General features: G+C 38.8%; 1 protein-coding gene across 1 annotated transcript in view; it reads right to left on the bottom strand.

Moving 5' to 3' along the window:
* PRKCI (protein kinase C iota) overlaps positions 1-19,987 on the bottom strand; it is a 104,300-nt gene that overhangs the window by 32,125 nt on the left and 52,188 nt on the right. Inside the window, exons 3-6 of the mRNA XM_049867725.1 lie at positions 10,125-10,214; positions 8,667-8,717; positions 1,780-1,865; positions 353-493 (exon numbers count right to left, since the gene is read on the bottom strand). Coding sequence (XP_049723682.1) covers positions 353-493; positions 1,780-1,865; positions 8,667-8,717; positions 10,125-10,214 — 368 coding nt within the window. The remainder of the gene's footprint in view (positions 1-352; positions 494-1,779; positions 1,866-8,666; positions 8,718-10,124; positions 10,215-19,987) is intronic.

Genomic DNA, 19,987 nt, shown 5'->3' on the forward strand with positions numbered 1-19,987 from the left:
TCTGACTCTTTCTAATTGATCTCTGCAGAGTATAGATGTTAGAATAATGGGAGCTATAAATTAATAATTTTAGCTTAAAGAGAAAAAAAAAGTCTTTAGTAGTTTACCCCACATCTTTCTAAATTTAGACCAGAGGATTTTGTAGCAGGCTAAACAAAGAAGTTAATTATAGCCTAGAAACCAGTATTACCCTAGTTATTTGGATAACAAGTCCAAAGCTGTTACCAGCACTGTGAAGTATTCCTACCCCAGTTCTGTAATAAATGTATTGCACTGTGATTCCCTGGCACCTCCCCTTTGTTCTAGGAGTGCTGTCAACTATGCTGTACTAAAAAAGATAGCTGTGTCTTACCGGTGGCAAAGAATGTCGCCCACATTCAACTGTGACGAGTTTGTGGCACTTCTTATGAACTAGTAGTTTGCAGTTGATGCACTTATATCCCTGGCGTCCAAGTCCCCATATTCGGTCAGTGCAGATGGCACAGTGGGCACGCTGGAAAGAGTAGTTCAACAATAGTTTATTAACAGAAAAGGTCGTTTCCTCACGTTTACTTATAAAATAATGAAAATCAGTGGCTTTCTTCTCCAACTCAATTACCCTCATCATGGTGACCAAAAAAAAAAAAAGAAAAGAAAAAAAAAACCTTCCCCATACATAATTTTTCAAAACCTATGAAGGTCAGGGAAAAATAAACAGGTAAGAGAGCTTGTTCTAAAGACACAGTGAGACTTGCAACCATGTTGCCTTCTATGTTTAAGTCCAAGACTTTTTGGTCTTCAGATAATTAAGAACAATAAAAGTGGGAAAAGTGACTTAAACTTGAAAAGCACATAGCAGAGAAAGCCATGCACGGACAACTCCCAAACAAACATAAAACCTCCCAGGCTGATCAGTGGTCAAACCAAAGCCCTGATCTTTTGAAGAACAATACTTAAGGTGCCTTTTCATTTCACAGCCTTTTTAATGTCAGTCTACTGGGAAGAAAAGAGTTTAGCATGAAAATGGAATAAACTATATAAACTCACGGTTATCAAGAATAGTTAAAAACATGGGCTTCTGGAGACAGATCGCCTACAATCAAACTCTGGCTCTGTCACTGACTAGCTGTGTCATCTTGGGCAAGTTACTTAACTCCCTGCACCACAGTTTCCTCATCTATGAAATGGAAATATACAGTACCTATTTCACAAGGTTGATGTGAAGATCAAATGTGCCAATACATACAAAGCATTTGGATAACTGGTATATAGTAAAAGCTAGGAAAGTGCTCACTATTATTTTCTAAATAATGAAAATTAAAATTATAACATCAGGTGATTTGCAAAACAAACTTTATTTTTCTGGCTGCTTGAAATTTTTCATATATATTTTTAAAAATTTCTTATAGCTAGAGTGACCATGTAATTAGTGAAACCTGTAAGAACTGGAACTTGACAGGACTGTCTTGTTTTTCCGGGTCTTGCAAGTTTTCCGCCTTTGACAGGGTACAGTCTTACCACTTTTCTATCATTTTAGTGGAAAATGTTTGGGTTTTCCTTCTCTGACAGGTTTCTGCCTTACATAGATTCCACCTTTTGCAGGTTTTACTGTAATCCAATCTGAAACACTTTCTCAGAGTGAAAAAAAAGACTATCAAAAGTTGTCTCTGGATAATAGTAGGGAACACATGGCCACCCTACTTATTTCATTAAAAGGGAATAACGAGACTACCTTTCTTTCATATTAGAATTAAAAGAATAGATGTCTCAAATTATTAACATTTAACAAAACAAACCTACCCTGTTGAAACGCTTGGCTTGGAAAGTATGGCCATTTGCACAATAAAGCTTTCTCCAGCGGCGTGCACCTCGGCGATAGATAGATTCTGAAGAGAAACATAAAATTTTAAGTAAAAAAAAAAGGAGAATGTGAATAAAATTTGTTTTATAATTAAGCCTGTGACTCTTTTCATTATATTCATTGGAAGAAAAAAAAATTACAAAAACCTGAAACAGTAAAATATATACAAGGAACTAGATGAAAATTAAGCCTAGGGAGTATAAATGTTTGAATAACTATTACTGCTTCCCTCCTCCAACTTGTCTTCCTTTTTTTTTTAAATGCACTTTATTTTTTAGAGTTTTAGGTTTACAGAAAAATTGCAGTAGAGTTCCTGTCTACCTTCTCTCTCTCCTGCAGAGTTTCTCCTATTATTAATAACTAGCATTGGTGTGGAACATTTGTTAAAACTGATGAACCAGTACTGATACATTAGAAGTCCACAGTTTGCATTAGGGTTCATTCTGTGCTGTACGGTTCTGAGCTCTAACAAATGAATAATGCCAGGTATCAATGACTGCACTATTATGCAGAACAGTTCCACTTCCCTTAAAATGCCCTGTGCTTTACCGCATCATCCTCCCCCTACCCCACCACTGATTTTTTACTGTCTCTTCAGTTTTGGAATCATATACTGTACATATGCACCTGAGGCTCCTCTGTGTCTTTTCACATCTGGATAGTTCATTTCTTTTTCTCGCTAAATAATGCTCCATTGTATGGACATACCACAGTTTCTTTATCCATTTACCTACTTAAGGACATTTTGGTTTCTTCCAATTTTTGACAATTATAAATAAAGCTACAACAAACACCACCCTTCCAACTTTTTATTTTGAAATTTGTTTAAGCCCACAGAAAAGCTGAAAGACTAGAATAAACAACTGTATATCCTTCACCTAGATTAACGATTATCAGCATTTTGCCGCATTGGCTTTCTTCTCTGTGCACACTATTTTTTTTCCTCCTGAATTATCTGAAAACTAAAGACATCATGATGTCTGTACCCTTAAATATCTTAGTATCCACTGCCTCAGATTAAGGACATTCACTTTAATTCTACAGAACCATAACACCATTACCATGTCTTAGAAAATTAACATTAATTCAGTTGTCGTGGTGGTTGTCAGGTGCAGTCAAGTCAGTTCCAACTCACAGCAACCCCACACACAACAGAACAAAACACTGCCCGGTCCTACACCATCCTTACAATCGTTGTTATGCTTGAGCTCATTGTTGCACCCACTGTATCAATTCACCTCGTTGAGGGTCTTCCTCTTTTCCGCTGACCCTGTACTCTGCCAAGCATGATGTCCTTCTCCAGGGACTGATCCCTCCTGACAACATGTCCAAAGTATGTAAGACGCAGTCTTGCCATCTTTGCTTCTAAGGAGCATTCTGGTTGTACTTCTTCCAAGACAGATTTGTTCGTTCTTCTAGCAGTCCATGGTATATTCAATATTCTTTGCCAATGCCACAATTCAAAGGCATCAATTCTTCTTCAGTCTTCCTTATTCACTGTCCAGCTTTCACATGCATATGATGCGACTAAAAATACCATGACTTGGGTCAGGCATACCTTTGTCTTCAAGGTGACATCTTTGCTTTTCAACGCTTTAAAGAGGTCCTTTGCAGAGTTGCCCAATGCAATGAGTCTTTTGATTTCTTGACTGCTGCTTCCATGGCTGTTGATTGTGGATCCAACTAAAATGAAATCCTTGAAGACTTCAATATTTTCTCCATTTATCATGATGTTGTTTATTGGCCCAGTTGTGAGGGTTTTTGTTTTATGTGGAGGTGTAAACCATACTGAAGGCTGTGGTCTTTGATCTTCATTAGTAAGTGCTTCAAGTCCTTTTCACTTTCAGCAAGCAAGGTTGTGTCATCTGCATAACACAGGTTGTTAATGAGTCTTCCTCCAATCCTAATGCCCCATTTTTCTTCACATAGTCCAGCTTCTCAGATTATCTGCTCAGCATACAGATTGAATGGGTATGGTGAAAGGACAGAACCCTGGTGCACGCCTTTCCTGACTTTAAACCATTCAGTATCCTCTTGTTCTGTCCAAACAACTACCTCTTGATCTATGTACGGGTTACTCAAAACCAAAACCAAACCCACTGCCGTCGAGTCGATTCTGACTCATAGCGACCCTACAAGACAGAGTAGAACTGCTCCCACAGAGTTTCCAAGGAGCGCCTGGGGGATTTGAACTGCCGATCTCTTGGGTAGCAGCCATAGCACTTAACCACTACACCGCCAGGGTTTCCACAGGTTACTCGTGACCAAAATTAATTGTTCTGGAACTCCCATTCTTTACAATGTTATCCATAACTTGTTATGATCCATATAGTCAAATGCCTTTGCATAGTCAATAAAACACAGGTAAACACCCTTCTGGTATTCTCTGCTTTCAGCCAGGATCCATCTGACATCAGCAATGATATCCGTGGGTTCACATCCTCTTCTGAATCCGGCCTGAATTTCTGGAAGTTCCGTGTCAATATACCTCTGCAAAAGCAGTAAAGCTGCTTCTAAATGATCTTCAGCAAAATTTTGCTTATATGTGATTATTAATGATATTTTCGATAATTTCTGCATTCGGTTGGATCACCTTTCTTGGGAATAGGCATAAATATGGATCTCTTCCAGTCGGTTGCCCAGATAGCTGTCTTCTATACTTCTTGGCATAGACAAGTGAGCACTTCCAGCGCTGCATCCATTTGTTGAAACATCTCCGTTGATATTCCGTCAATTCCTGGAGCCTTGTTTTTCACCAATGCCTTCAGTGGAGCTTGGACTTCTTCCTTCAGTACCATAGGTTCCTGACCATATGCTACCTCTTGAAATTGTTGAACGTCAACTAACTCTTTTTGGTATAATTACTCTGTGTATTCCTTCCATCTTCTTTTGATGCTTCCTGTGTTGTTTAATATTTTCCCCATAGAATCCTTCACTATTGCAACTCGAGGCTTGAATTTTTTCTTCAGTTCTTTCAGCTTGAGAAACACCAAGCGTGTTCTTCCCTTCTGGTTTTTTATCTCTAGCTCTTTGCACATGTCATTATAATACTTTATTTTGTCTTCTAGAGCCATCCTTTGAAATCTTCTGTTCAGTTCTTTTACTTCATCATTTCTTACTTTTGCTTTAGCTGCTCGACATTCAAGAGCAAGTTTCAGAGTCTCCTCTCACATCAATCTTGGTCTTTTCCTTCTTCCCTGTCTTTTCAATGACCTCTTGCTTTCTTCATGTATGATGTCCTTCCACAATTCGTCTGGTCTTTGGTCATTAGTGTTCAACGCATCAAATCTATTCTTGAGATGGTCTCTAAATTCAGATACACTCAAGGTCATATTTTGGCTCTCATGGACTTGCTCTGATTTTCTTCAGTTTCAGCTTGAACTTGCATACGAACAACTGATGGTCTGTTCCAGTTGGCCCATGGCCTTGTTGTGACTGATGGTATTGAGATTTTCCATTGTCTCTTCCCACAGATGTAGTCGATTTAATTCCTGTTTGTCCCATCTGGTGAGGTCCATGCATATAGTCGCGTTTACGTTGGTGAAAAAAGGTATTTGCAATGAAGAAGTCATTGGTCTTGCAAAATTCTATCATTCTATCTCCAGCATTGTTTCTACCGCCAAAGCCGTATTTTCCAGCTACCAATCCTTCTTTGTTTCCAACTTCCGCATTCCAATCACCAGTAACTATCAATGCATCCTGATTGCATGTTTGATCAATTTTAGACTGCAAAAGCTGATAAAAATCTTCAATTTCTTCATCTTTGGCCTTAGTGGTTGTCGAGTAAATTTGAATAACAGTCTTGTTAACTGGTTTTCCTTATAGGCGTATGGATATTATTCTATCAGTGACAGGTTTGTACTTCAAGACAGATCTGGTTCTTTTTGTCAATGAATGCAACACCATTCCTCTTCAAGCTGTCATTCCCAGCATAGTAGACTATATGATTGTCTGATTCAAAATGTCCGATACCAGTGCATTTCAGCTCACTAATGCTTAGGGTATCAATGTTCATGTGTTCCATTTCATTTTTGACGATTTCCAATTTTCCTAGATTCATACTTTGTACACTCCAGGTTCCCATTATTAATGGGTATTTGCAGCTGTTTCTTCTCATTTTGAGTAATGCCACAGCAGCAAGTGGAGGTCCCCAAAGCTTTACTCCATCCACATCATTAAGGTCAACTCTACTTTGAGGAGGCAGCTCTTCCCCAGTCGTCTTCTGAGTGCCTTCCAACCAACCTCCAAAGCACGTGTCTGTCAGTTTGTCGTACTGTGGGGGCTTACGTGTTGCTGTGATGCTGGAAGCTATGCCATCGGCATTCAGATACCAGCAGGGTCACCTACAGCAGACGGGTTTCAGCTGAGCTTTCAGACTAAGACAGACTAGGAAGAAGGACCCAGCAGTCTACTTCTGAAAATAATTAGCCAGTGGAAACCTTATGGATAGCAGCAGAACATTGTCTGATGAATTCAGTATCAGCTACTATCTAGTCCATAAGCAAATTTCCCCTAAGTGTCCTCAAAATGTCTCTCATAGCATTTTTTTTTTTCAATCCAGTATCTAGTCAAGATGCAGGCTTGCATTTGGTTCTGTCTCTTTTGTCTTTTTAACGTATTCTGAAACATTTATTCTGCCTTTTTGTTACTGTTTGTTTTTCATGATGTAGGCTTTTTTCTTTTTTTTAAGTCTAGGCAGTTGTCTTGTAGAATGGCCCATGTTTGGATATGTCTGTTCTAAAGGTAAGCGCTTTTTGCAAAAACACTACATAGGTGATGTGTATTTCTTATTATGTCACATCACAAGGAATGTAGCTGTCAGACTACTGACTTCCACTACTGGTGTTTGATCACTTAAAGGTAGTGATTGCTAGCTCTCTTCACTGTAAAGGTGCACTTTGTTTTTTTCTAAGTAATCTGTAAGTGATATTTTGTGATGACAAAAATATTCTTTTCCCCAACAATCTTTCATCCAGTGGCTTTAATACTAACACTTTTCCTAAACACGCTTATAAAAAGAGGTTCCAAAAGATCAAATCTAGTAAATCTCCATAATTTTGGTAAAGATAATCACTATAATATATATTGCCTGTTATTCATTAAATGTTAATACTGTGGAAAGATTCCATTTGAGTTCTAAAATTCTATTTTACAGCAAATATAGCATAATGTTTACTAAGTAAAATTAAGATAAAAGAGACCACTCCCAATGCTCTGAATTAGAAATACTGAGATAGTATAACACAGAACTACAGAACCTCAAATACAGGTGCTTTTATTTTTAATAATTTATTTTGTTAGCAGCAGCCAAAGCAGAAAGTTTGTGTTAATAGTACTTTAACTAAAAGAATATCCTATTTCTGGAGGTTTTATGAACTACAACTTGACATACCTCAAAGAACTACAACTTGACATACCTCAAATGTAAACATTTTACTGTTGCCTAGGAATTTAGAGGTCCAAGAGACCACATTAATGGTTATCATTTTTCCTCCATGTTCTAGTTCAATAATATATATACTGTGGAGACAGGGTGGTGTTAAAATCCCCACCAATAAAACTGACAGAGGGAAAACGCTCATGAGGTAGAATGAAAACACAGGAAATTATATTATCTGGAAAGTGTGTTATATCCATAATCGATTTGGAAATGGGACTCTGGAATCAAGAAGATCTGCTAAAATGACAAGTCTTTTAAAACTCTGGCTCCAGACAAAAGGAAGATAGCTGCTTCTCCATCAGCTCTCTGAAGGCAGCATACATACATGGCTTTAACCAATCTGCCACTGAACTCCAGTAAAACGTTGTTGTTGTTGTTGGTTGGTTGGTTGCAGTAGAGACCACTCCAACTCATGGCAACCCCATCTACGCAAAGCAGAACTGCTCCTTAGGGTTTTAAAGGCTGGGACCTTTCAGAAGTAGATCTTCAAGCCTATCTTCTGAGGCACCTCTAGGTGGGCTCGAACTGAAAAAACTTACAGCTAGTCGTTGAGCACTTAACCATTTACACCAACCAGAGACTTTATTATGTATATGGATGCATATATATGTGTATATGCAGACACACAGATAAAGCAAACAGAAAATGTTAACCATCGGTCAGTCTGGACAAAGGATATATCTTTGTTTTCAGTGCTGTTTTAATTTCTCTGTAGGTGTGAAAATTTTTGAAATTAAAAAGTGGGAAGAAATTATTTTAAATTAATTTTATTTTCCCTTCATATGCACAACAATTATGTAAGTTGTAACTAGAAGCTTTCTGAATTTGATCTGGCAAAATGTAGAGTTTAAGAAAAAGACAACAATTGCTAGTATATTCTTAAAGTTTAAGAAAAAGAGAAAGCAGTTGCTGATATATTATAAGATAGATTGAAAACTGGAAAAGAAGTCAAATGAATTAAAAGTTCTCTTTCTATGTAAGTAGCCACCAGAGCTGGAAGAGGCAAAGAATGGACCCTCCCCTAGCACCTCTACAGGGAGCATGGACCTGCTGATACCTTGATTTTGATTTTGGACTTCGGTGTAGTGGTTAAGTGCCACGGCTGCTAACCAAAGGGTTGACAGTTCAAATCCGCCAGGCACTCCTTGGAAACTCTATGGGGCAGTCCTACTCTGTCCTGTAGGGTGGCTATGAGTCGGAATTGACTCGAAGTCACTGGGTTCGGTTTTTTGGTTTGGTCTTGGAACTAACTGTGAGATAATAAATTTCTAGTGTTTATAAGCAAAAAAAAAAAAAGTTCCATTTTTTACTTCATTTCACTTGTTCCATCATGTCATAAATAACTTTTTCCAGTTATCTTTCTGTATGAAGTATATAAACACTCACTATCTTCTCCTGGACAGGGCATTCCAGGGCGTTCTGGTACACAGGGGAATACTGAAAGAAAATAAGCTAAAATTAATACAGCATATTTTAGACATTCAAATTTGATAATTAAACACATATTATATGGAATTTAAATTAAATTCAAATATAAAAAATACTGAACCAAATTTTAACCTGATCCTTAAAATACACACTGTGTATTAAGTGGGATCTACATGTCGTAAAAATTTGAGAAGTAGCATGGAAAAATGAAAAGAACATAATATTTTGAAACAGAATGGTACCTAGTTTCCAACGTCTACAATGTTTCAGTTATGTGATTGTTGAGCTTAGGTCTCTTTTTCTGTATCACTACCCATCTCTCAGCATTGCTGACATTTAAATACATTATTGTCTATGAAATACTGTGTAAATGGCTTCGTTATTAACTCCTAAACTAAAAGATACCTTACCTTTAGAGATCATTATGTGCATATTTTACAAAACTGAAATGAGACTGCTTAGGTTCACTAGGCTCTCAATCCTTAAACTTCATCCTAAACTTTGATGTGAAACACTGACAGATCGCATTTTAATATACAGGAAGGCGTTTTCCAAGACTAAAAAAGGCACATTAATTCTACCTTCTCTGAAATTTGAGAAAAGTCTTAAAAAGCAAATGTATCACCTTAAGGACTAAGGTGCACCTGACCCAAGCCATGGTATCTTCAATTGCCACATACGCATGCGAAAGCCGGCCAATAAATAAGGAAGACTGAAAAAGAATTGATAAATTTGAATTATGGTGCTGGCGAAGAATATTGAATATACCATGGAATGCCAGAAGAACAAACAATTCTGTCTTGAAAGAAGTACTACCAGAATGTTCCTTAGAAGTGAGGATGGCGAAACTTTATCTCATGTACTTTGGACATATTATCAGGAGGGATCCATCCCTGGAGAAGGACATAGTGGTTGGTAGAGGGTTGGTGAAAAAGAGCAAGACCCTCAACAAGACAGATTAACACAGTGGCTGCAACAATGGGGCTCAAACATTGCATCCAGGGGCCTAACTACGAAAATAGTACCTCGGGCAATTAGTGTTAAATTGCTGAATAATCTCTCACAGCTGGCGATGAAAACAGTGATGGCCAATAGAAACTGCTAATTGGTGCCCCACCTCAAGCAGCACCCAGGGCACGCATTTCCAAACCCCCAAACAAGTTAGGCCTCTGACAGCAACGGTTGTGAGGATGGCGCAGGACCGGGTAGTGTTTCATTCTGTTGTACAAAAGGTCCCTATGAGTTGGAACCAACTCAATGGCACCTAACAACAACAATGAGCATCCGCGAAACTACTGAATAAGAACAATTAATTAGCAATGAAGACCAAAGATTAAGAAAATTACATCATGATTATTTTCTAAATGGTCAAGGAATATATAATTCTAGAAGAGTGAGAAATGACTACTCCTTTACCGTGAATTAAGAGTTCAGAATCCTTGTTTAGCTCATAAAGCCTAAAGGCTTCTTCTAACTCCAACTGAGATGATACTGTACACGGGTCTCCTAAAAAATACAAAAAATGAAGCTTTTTAAAACCGCTAACTAAATGCGATGATTAATACACAATTTCCTAAAGTAAAATCTTGAGGAAAAACAACTTTATATATACATAGAAAAATATTTGATAAAAACAAATCCTTACTTAGAAAATTCTGTTTTCTGAAGTGGATGGCATAGCTTTCGTTTCTATGTCTATAAAATATTACTCGAAGTTCATATACACCAAATTTTATACATTTAAAACCATTTTATTCTTTTTTTCTATTTTATTGAGTGTTTGGTAAAAGCTTACATAGCAAGTTAGGTACTCTGACAATTTCACAAATTGTTCAGTGACTTTAGTTACATTTACCACAATGTGTATTTACACATACCTATAGATACTTCGGGATAGATACTTCTGGAAACCCTGGTGGTGTAGTAAAGAGCTACGACCGCTAACCAAAAGGTCAGCAGTTCGAATCCACCAGGCGCTCCTTGGAAACCCTGTATGGGGCAGTTCTACTCTGTCCTATAGGGTCGCTATGAGTTGAAATCGACTTGAGGGCAACGAGTTTGGTTTTTTTCTTTTTGGTAAATATCTATCTATCCTCAGCTTACCTATGCTAATGTGCCTATATCCATCCGTATGTGCTCAAACACTCGTTTTTACTTTGGCTGGGCTGTGCTGTGCTTACTACATCCACATTTGGTACCACTTTTCCCATCAAGAAAAATAAAAAGTCTCTATGATCTAAAGTGTACTTGCCCCCCCTCCCCACAACTCTCCCTGGTAACCACCAATGAACACTGGTCTCACTGGTCTCTCTCTCTATTCTTGTCTTCTAACAAAAGAAGGATCATACACTATTGGCCCTTATATTCTTGACTTATTTCATTTAGTATTATGTCTTCTAGGTCCATTATGTCTTCCAGGTTCATTCATTTTATCTGATTTTATATGTTTCATAGACTCACTGTTCTTTATGGGTGCATAGTATTCCATTGTATGTATGTACCACAATTTGCTTATCCATGCATCCACTGATGGGCACTGTGGTTGTTTCCATTTGCGATTGTGACTAAAGCAGCCATGAACATAGGTGTGTATATGTTCTGCTCTGCAGAAGACAGATGTGGCAGTCTGCTTCCGTAAAGATCATAGCCTTGGAAGCCCTATGGGGCAGTTCTACTCTATTCTACAGGATCACTATGAGTTGGAATCGATTCCACAGCAACAAGTTTGATTATGGTTAGGGTATACACCTAGGAATGGGATTGTCGGATCATAGGGTAGTAAAACCATTTTATCTTTAATACCGTACATATTCAAAATGCAGCAAACAGAAAATACCATGAATACATTTTAAATTACCACTGAAATATGACTAGTAAGTATGGCCAGGAACAAACTTTCTGTTACCAGTTTCTTTAAAAGAATACATGAAAGTAATCCTATTGCCACTGTATAGCTGGTTAGGAGTTTCCATGTAATCATTATTACATTTCTTGCTGTTGTTGTTGGGTGCCATAGAGTTGGATCCGACTCATAGTGACCATACGTACAACAGAACAAAACACTGCTCAGTCCTGTGCCACCTTCACAATCTTTGGTATGCTTGAGCCCACTGTTGCAGCCACTGTGTCAATCCACCTGGTTGGGAGTCTTCCACTTTTATACTCACTCTTTACTAAGAATGATGTCCTTCTCCAGGGACTGACCCCTCCTGATAACATGTCCAAAGTATGTGAGATGAAGTCTCGCCATTCTTCCTTCTAAGGAGCAGTCTAGCTGTACTTCCTCCAAGACAGATTTGTTCGTTCTTCTGGTAGTCCATGGTATATTCAACATTCTTCGCCAACACCATACAAATGCGTCAATTCTTTCTTGGTCTTCCTTATTCATTGTCCAGCTTTTGCATGCATTATGAGGCGATTAAAGATACCATGGCCTGGATCAGGCCCACCTTAGTCTTCAAGGTGACATCTTTGCTTTTTAACACGTAAAGAGGTCTTCTGCAGCAGATTTGTACAATGCAATGCGTCATTTGACTTCCTGACTGCTGCCTCCATGAGTGTTGACTGTGGATCCAAGTAAAATGAAATCCTTGACAACTTCAATATTTTCTGTTTATCATGATGTTACTGGTCCAGTTGTAAGGATTTCTGTTTTATGTTGAGGTGTAATTTATACTGAAGGCTGTAGTCTCTGATCTTCATCAGTAAGTGCTTCAAGTTCTCGTCACTTTCGGCAAGCAAAGTTGTAAGATGTGCATAATGCAGGTTGTTAATGAGTCTTCCTCCAATCCTGATGCCCCGTTCTTCTTCATACAGCCCAGCTTCTTGGATTATTTGCTCAGTGTATAGACTGAATAGGTATGATAAAGGGATACAACCCACGATCACACACACCTTTCCTGACTTTAAATGATGCAGTATCCCCTTGTTCTATTCGAACAACTGCCTCTTAATCTACGTACAGGTTCCTCAGGAGCACAAATTAAGTGTTCCAGAATTCCCATTCTTCACAATGTTATCCATAATTTGTTATGATCCACAAAGTTGAATGCCTTTGCATAGTCAATACACTCAAACGCTCAGGTAAACATATTTCTGGTATTCTCTGCTTTCAGCCGAGATCCATCTGACATCATGTATATATACAGTAGCTATGAATTGGAATCAACAGCAACAGGTATTTATTAGATTTAGCCACAGATTTCGCCAAAGTTTTCCCTTCACATAACAGCCTGCTCAAAGGGGTCACAAAAAGGAAGTACAGCCACTGAAGTGCTCTTGACTGAAGAACGGTCGTAATGGAGCTGCTTTTAAAATATATGCATAGTTTCAGTAAACATTCATAGTTTGGCCAAGTAGCCAAAGAACTGAGTCATCCCTGGCAATCAGTGAGGTGGTGTATCTTCCTGGAAGAAGGCATTCTTCAATGAAACAGTCACCTAGAACATGGCTGGGGCCTGAGCTGGTTCATCCACACTGCCATCCTTCTGTTCATTTCTGTGGTTACACCAAACTTTATCACATACTAAATACTACACATTACCCAAAACTTAATCACTCTTGACAGAGAACTCACTCTCATTTGAGAGAGAAAAATGAAGTCATTTCATCTCCTTTCTTGCTGTCTCAAAGAAATGAGTGCTTTTATTCTTTTATCTGACCTTGGACACTGAATCCCTATTTACATTTATCTTCTCTGAGAGTAATTCCATTACTCCTTCTCTGTTCCATTTCCATTTTTTCCTTCTTCCCACTAGGTCTTCTCAGGCAAAGGCACGTTTGCATCTCCCCCTCAAAAATCTCTTTCCCACACAGGTTGCTATTCCATTCATTCAGTAGCCACACCTCTCAAGAGTAAATTGTACACTGAAAAATACAGGAAAGAAAAGGGACAGAGTCTTCAATTTTTCATTTTATACCTTTATTTAGTATCTTTTAAATTTAGATTTATATTTCATAATAAAATGTTTTTTATTATCAAGTATTATCTCACCCTGCTATCTCCATGTTCTTATCTTCTATTCATCTCTCAAAATGCTACTATCAGGTTTTAGTTCATACGCTCCACTAAAACTACTATAGCAAAGGTCCCAAAATAACTGCCAAAAATCAACGGCATCTGTTCAAGTCTTTATTCTAGTTGACCTCTCTATAGCATCCTGACAAAGTTGTCCATTGATTATCTATAAAAACTGTGTCCAGGTTTCTAAAGCACCATTCTCCTGGTTCACCGACACTTCTTTTTAACTTTTTATTTTGGAAGTTCTCAAACATTACAAAATCTTATTTCACTTGTAGACCCACTCACTCTTTCCCTTCCAATGTATTATTTTGAACAAACCCTTGTATCTCTAAACAATAAAAATCCCTTAATCACAATGTCATTATTAACCTATAAAAAGTAACAGCTCACTATAAAATATCCAGACAATATTCACACTTCCACAATTGTCTTATCTTACTTTTTTATACCTGGAATTGCTTGAGTTAAGGTCCAAACAATGTCCACATAATACTCTTTTTACTCTACAGGTCTCTCCTTCCTTTTCTTCCCCATGCATTTTAGTTTGTTGAAGAAACTGGATCGTCTGTTCCACAGAGTTTCGTCCATCTGGATTTCTATATTTGCATACCTATGATATCATTGAACATATTCCTCTGTCCTCTGAATTTCTTGTATACTGGTAGTTAAAATCAGAGACTTTATTAGATTTGGGTGTAGCTAACTTAGCCAGGATACTTCCTAGATGATGTTGTATGATCCCTATTGTATCACACCAGGATGTCTTCTAATAGCTCTGCTCTGACTCTTGATGGCTGTGTCTCAGATGCTGCCTTGGCCCTCTCATTCACTTGACCCTCTATGTCTTTCTGAGAAAATCAATCTCAGCTACTCCCACTAGAGTCAACTATCATACACATTCTTATGGTTCTCAAACCTATATGTCTATACTGGCCTTGAGATCCACACCCAAATTTTTAATTCCCTCTCTCTCCTCACTTACATACTGTACAGGTACTTCCCAAACTCAAGATGTACCAAAATATTATTTTTCACCATAACTGTGACATGTCCTTCTCGTTTTCCATCATGGGTAATGGTATCAAAATGCATTTAGTTGCCAAAATACAAAAGCTCCAAGTCCCATTCAGCAACCAAACCACACCAAAGTCTAACTCATTCTAGATGATTCTTCCCTCCTTTCTTCTAACAACCAAATCAGTCACCATGTTCCATCACTTCTACTACTGATATGTCTCTGGTATCAGTTCCATTCTTCTCATCCCACTGTAACTGTCTAAATCTGAAGGTCGTCTGTTTCAAGAGAACTATTACACTAGTTTCATAACTAGTTTCTCTACCTCTAATCCTCTCACATTAATCTTCTTTCTAAATTGCAAAGGTCTTCTCTCTAAATATTAATCTCCTACTTTAAAACATTTACTAGCTCCCCAATTCCTGGTGGGCTAATTCCTTTATAATATAGTTGGAAATCTTGAGTTTAGCATTAAAGTTGCTTCAAAATTTGGCCTTTCTCTCATACTTTTTTATAGGAATAAAAATTGGGACAGACTCTATAGAGGGCAACTTCACAATATCTCTTCATTTTAAAAATGTATTATCCTTGGGACACAGAGTGTCCCAGACAGAGTAGGATAAAACATAGAAAAGATCAAATTCACAGAAAAGACCAGATGTACTGGTCTGACAGAGACTGGAAGAACCCCTCAGACTATGGCCTCCATACACCCTTCTAACTCAGAACTGAAGCCACTCCTGAAGTTCACCTTTCAGCCATTTTAGGTAGACCTATAAAACAAAAAATAACTCATGGGGGGAATGTTCTTCTTAGCTCAATCAAATATACCAGACCAAACAGGCAACACCTGCACAAAAACAAAGACGAGAAGGCAGGAAGGGACAGGAAAACTAGACAAATGGCACCAGGGAAACCTGGGCGGAAAGGGAAAGAGGGAGAGTGCTGACATAATGTGGGGATGGAACCAATGTCATGAAACAAGTTATGTATAAATTTCTGAATGAGAAACTAATTTGCTTTGTAAACTTTCACCTAAAAAAAAAAAATAAAGCACAATAAAAAGAAAACATACTTCAAAAAAAAATAAAATAAAAATGTATTATCTTTTAAGAGTCAGCAATCTTTCTTATGTTTTTTACCATCAAAGATATTACATATATGGAAAATGACACTTGTAAAGAAAACTCATGACAGAGGTGGTGCCAACATGTGCTACAGACGGAAGCACTGCACTGTCCCTCCGTAGCAAAACACCTGAAAAACTAAGTAAAATGGAGACAAACGTCAGTCCTGGAACCCAAAAGCATCAAACGAAAAGATAAAGAACTCAGCCAAGCACCAAATGCAATAAGAAGCTGACACAGAACAGAGAGCGAGGAGAGATACGTGTGGAGGTCCCCTATCAGCTAACGGTGCATGGATTTGCCATCCTGGACTCCTGTCGGAGGTCAGCAGACAGGGAGTACAAGAAGGCAGCTTCATGGAGCTCCCAGCAGGAGACAGGGCACCCGATAACCAGCAATATATGCTTTCCCACCCTCCACCCTTCTTTCCCCTCTCCTCTGCTTTCCACTGGACACAGTCTCTCAGCCCCATGCCACCTGGATTCGCCCCGCTCACATTGGCCAGTTTCCTGAGTGCTATTTGTTTGTTGCTGCTGTCCACTTCTTTTAGTTTCTTCTGTGACTCTCACCACCTCCACCTCATTCCTCTTTAACACCTAGCTCTGTATGCCATCTTTACTTCTTCTTAAAAAGCTGTGAAGGGCTGCTCAGCTAGGGAACCGCTTCCCTGACCTATGCTACAATGCCGGTGGGATCCCAGGGGCTTTTTTTGTTGTTTTTGTTTTGATTGTTTTCTTTTTCTTTTCGTGGCTTGGGAACCCCTTCCAGCCAGGCTATACTGCATGGCTTGGTAGCCACTTCCCACGTCTATGCAATCGCACCAGTAAGATCCCTAGCGGCATTTCTTTTTTTCCTTTTTGTCTTTCTTCATTTCTCAGTTTCACATCACTATATACGTACCTTCTTTTCCTGTCTGCTGAATACGTGGTGCTATGTGACATCTCTATCCTTTCTAGCCAGGCTGTACTGTGTGGCCTAGGAGCCACTTCCCTGGTCATCACAGCTGCACTGGTAGAATCCCTGGGGGCTTCGCTTTTCTTTCTTTTCCTCTAATATTTATTTATTTATTATTTTCCTCCCCCCATTTATTTTTTCTCTATTTCTCAGTTTCTCGTCTCTCCATTCCAATGGCAAGCTCCCTTAGCACTTTTTTTTTATTGTCTCCTGTTTCTCTCTCCTCTCTCTACTCTTTCCCATACCCACCTTAGCTCCACACATCACAAACTCCCCCATCCTTCCAGCCTACCTGCACCATGTGCTGAACATCATATTCCCGAGCAGCACAAGCGCAGTCTACCAGAACCTGCCCTGCACTGACACCCAGCCCACCCTGCCAGCCCTAGTATGTGCCACAAACAACCCATCCCAGCCCCTCCCCCTCAACTGGAACTGCCCTGCTGCACCTTAGCTGAGTGACTGGCTCTGCCCATTGGACAAGTAGTGAAAAGTATTGTGCCCAAGGATGAACAAACAAAAAAGAACACACAGCTCACCTGCTCAGACATAACGAAATAAAACGAAAAAGAAGGATGAAGCAAACAAATTTACAATCACTAAACAAAGGAAAACTACTGAATGTCCAGAAGACAACAGACAATATTAAGACATACTAAAAAAAACTGGACAAGGCGGAGCCAGTAGGCATCCAAAATAAAACACCAGATGACTTTCCAGTAGAAGAAGAGGCAGTAGAACTACCTGATAGGGAATTCAATTCTCTAATATTCAGAGCTATTCAAGAACTGAAATAAAAAGCAGACAAAAAATGAGGAAAAAATAGAAAACTTCACAGAAAACGCAAACCAAAAAAGATGGAAAAATCCAGGAAAATAATACAGGAGTAAAATGCCAAAATAAATTCACAACTAGAAATCATACAAAAACAACAACTGTTGCTGTTATTAGGTACCGTCGAGTTGGTTCCAATTCATAGCGACCCTATGCACAACACAACGAAACACTGGCCTGTCCTGAGCCATCCTTACAATCATTGTTATGCTTGAGCTCACTGTTGCACCCACTGTTTCAACCCACCTCATTGAAGGTCTTCCTCTTTTCCTCTGACCCTGTACTTTGCCAAGCATGCTGTCCTTCTCCAGGGACTGATCCCTCCCAAGAAGGTGTCCAAAGTATGTAAGACGCAGTCTTGCCATCCTTGCTTCTAAGGAGCATTCTGGTTGTACTTCTTCCAAGACAGATTTGTTCATTCCTTTGGCAGTCCACGGTATATTCGATATTCTTCACCAACATCATAATTCGAAGGCATCAATTCTTCCTCAATCTTCCTTATTCACTGTCCAGGTTTCACATGCATATGATGCGATTGAAAATACCATGGCTTGGGTCAGGCACACCTTAGTCTTCAAGGTGACATCTTTGCTCTTCAAAACTTTGAAGAGGTCCTTTGCAGCACATTTACCCAATGCAATGAGTCTTTTGATTTCTTGACTGCTGCTTCCATGGCTGTTGATTGTGAATCCAAGTAAAATGAAATCCTTGACAATTTCAATCTTTTCTCCGTTTATCATGATGTTGCTCATTGGTCCAGTTGTGAGGATTTTTGTTTTCTTTATGTTGAGGTGCAACCCATACTGAAGGCTGTGGTCTTTTGATCCTCATTAGTAAGTGCTTCAAGTCCTCTTCACTTTCAGCAAGCAAGGTTGTGTCATCTGCATAATGAAGGTTGTTAATGAGTCTTCCTCCAATCCTGATGCCCCGTTCTTCTTCATATAGTCCAGCTTCTCGGATTATTTGCTCAGCATACAGATTGAATAGGTATGGCGAAAGAATACAATCTTGATGCACAACTTTCCTGACTTTAAACCAATGAATGTCGCCTTGTTCTGTCCAAACAACTGCCTCTTGATCTTTGTAAAGGTTCCTCATGAGCACAATTAAGTGTTCTGGAATTCTCATTCTTCGCAATGTTATCCATAATTTGTTATGATCCACATAGTCAAATTTCTTTGCATAGTCAATAACACACAGGTAAACATCCTTCTGGTATTCTCTGCTTTCAGAAGTCCAAAATATAAACAAGATTTCAGAAACGGACAGTGTCATAGATGGCCTGAGGAGCAGGTCTGAAACAATGAAGACAAGATCAGCAAAATTGAAGACAAACACTTGGATACTACTCTGTTTGAGGAAAAATCAGAAAAAAGAACAAAGAAAACTGAAGAAACCCTGAGCATCACGTGGGATGCAATGAAGAGCAAAAAGATGCGAGTGACTGGAGTTCCAAAATGGACTGAGAAAACGGAATACACAGACAGGAACACTGAATTATTGCTGACAGAAAACTTCCCTAATATCATGAAAGATGAAAAACTGGCCATTCAAGAAGCTCAACAAACCCCATAGACAATAGACCCCAAAAGAAAATCACCACCAAAAAACCAAACCAAACCCAGTGCCATCAAGTCGATTCCGACTTATAGCGACCCTATAGGACAGAGTAGAACTGCACCATAGAGTTTCCAAGGAGCGCCTAACGGATTCGAACTGCCAATCCTTTAGGTTAGCAGCCGTAGCACTTAACCACTATGCCACCAGGGTTAGCTGAGAGCAGCTGGAGAAAAAAAAAAAAAGTCACATACAGAGGAGAAACAATAAGACTAAACTCTGATTATTCAGCAGAAACAAACCATGCAGGGAAAAAGGCAATGGGATGACATATATTAAACCTTGAAAGAAAAAGACTGCCAACGAAGGATAACATATCCCACAAAATTCTTGTTCAAATATGATGGTGAAATTAGGACATTTCCAGAGAAACAAAAATTGAAGGAATATGTAAAAACCAAGCCAAATGTACAAGAATTATTAGATGGAGCTCTTCAGTCTGAGAACAAACAACATCAGATCACAGCTTGAATCTAGGAGGCAAGATTCTACCAGCCAGATGCCAAGCTAGGATAGGAACCCTCAAGGACCAAAACCAAAAGAATTGCAACAGGGAACCAGAAAGGTTAATCTGTAAATAGGAACAACACCAGAACAAAAAAAGAGGGAATAAACAGTGCAGGTATTAAACTTTCTAATGGAGAGGAAGGCAATATGAAAACAAGTAATAATAGACTGGTTCAAACCTAGGAACGTAAGAGTAAATTTG

Source organism: Elephas maximus, chromosome 23 (assembly GCF_024166365.1).
Source record: "Elephas maximus indicus isolate mEleMax1 chromosome 23, mEleMax1 primary haplotype, whole genome shotgun sequence".
Classification (NCBI taxonomy): Eukaryota; Metazoa; Chordata; class Mammalia; order Proboscidea; family Elephantidae; genus Elephas; species Elephas maximus.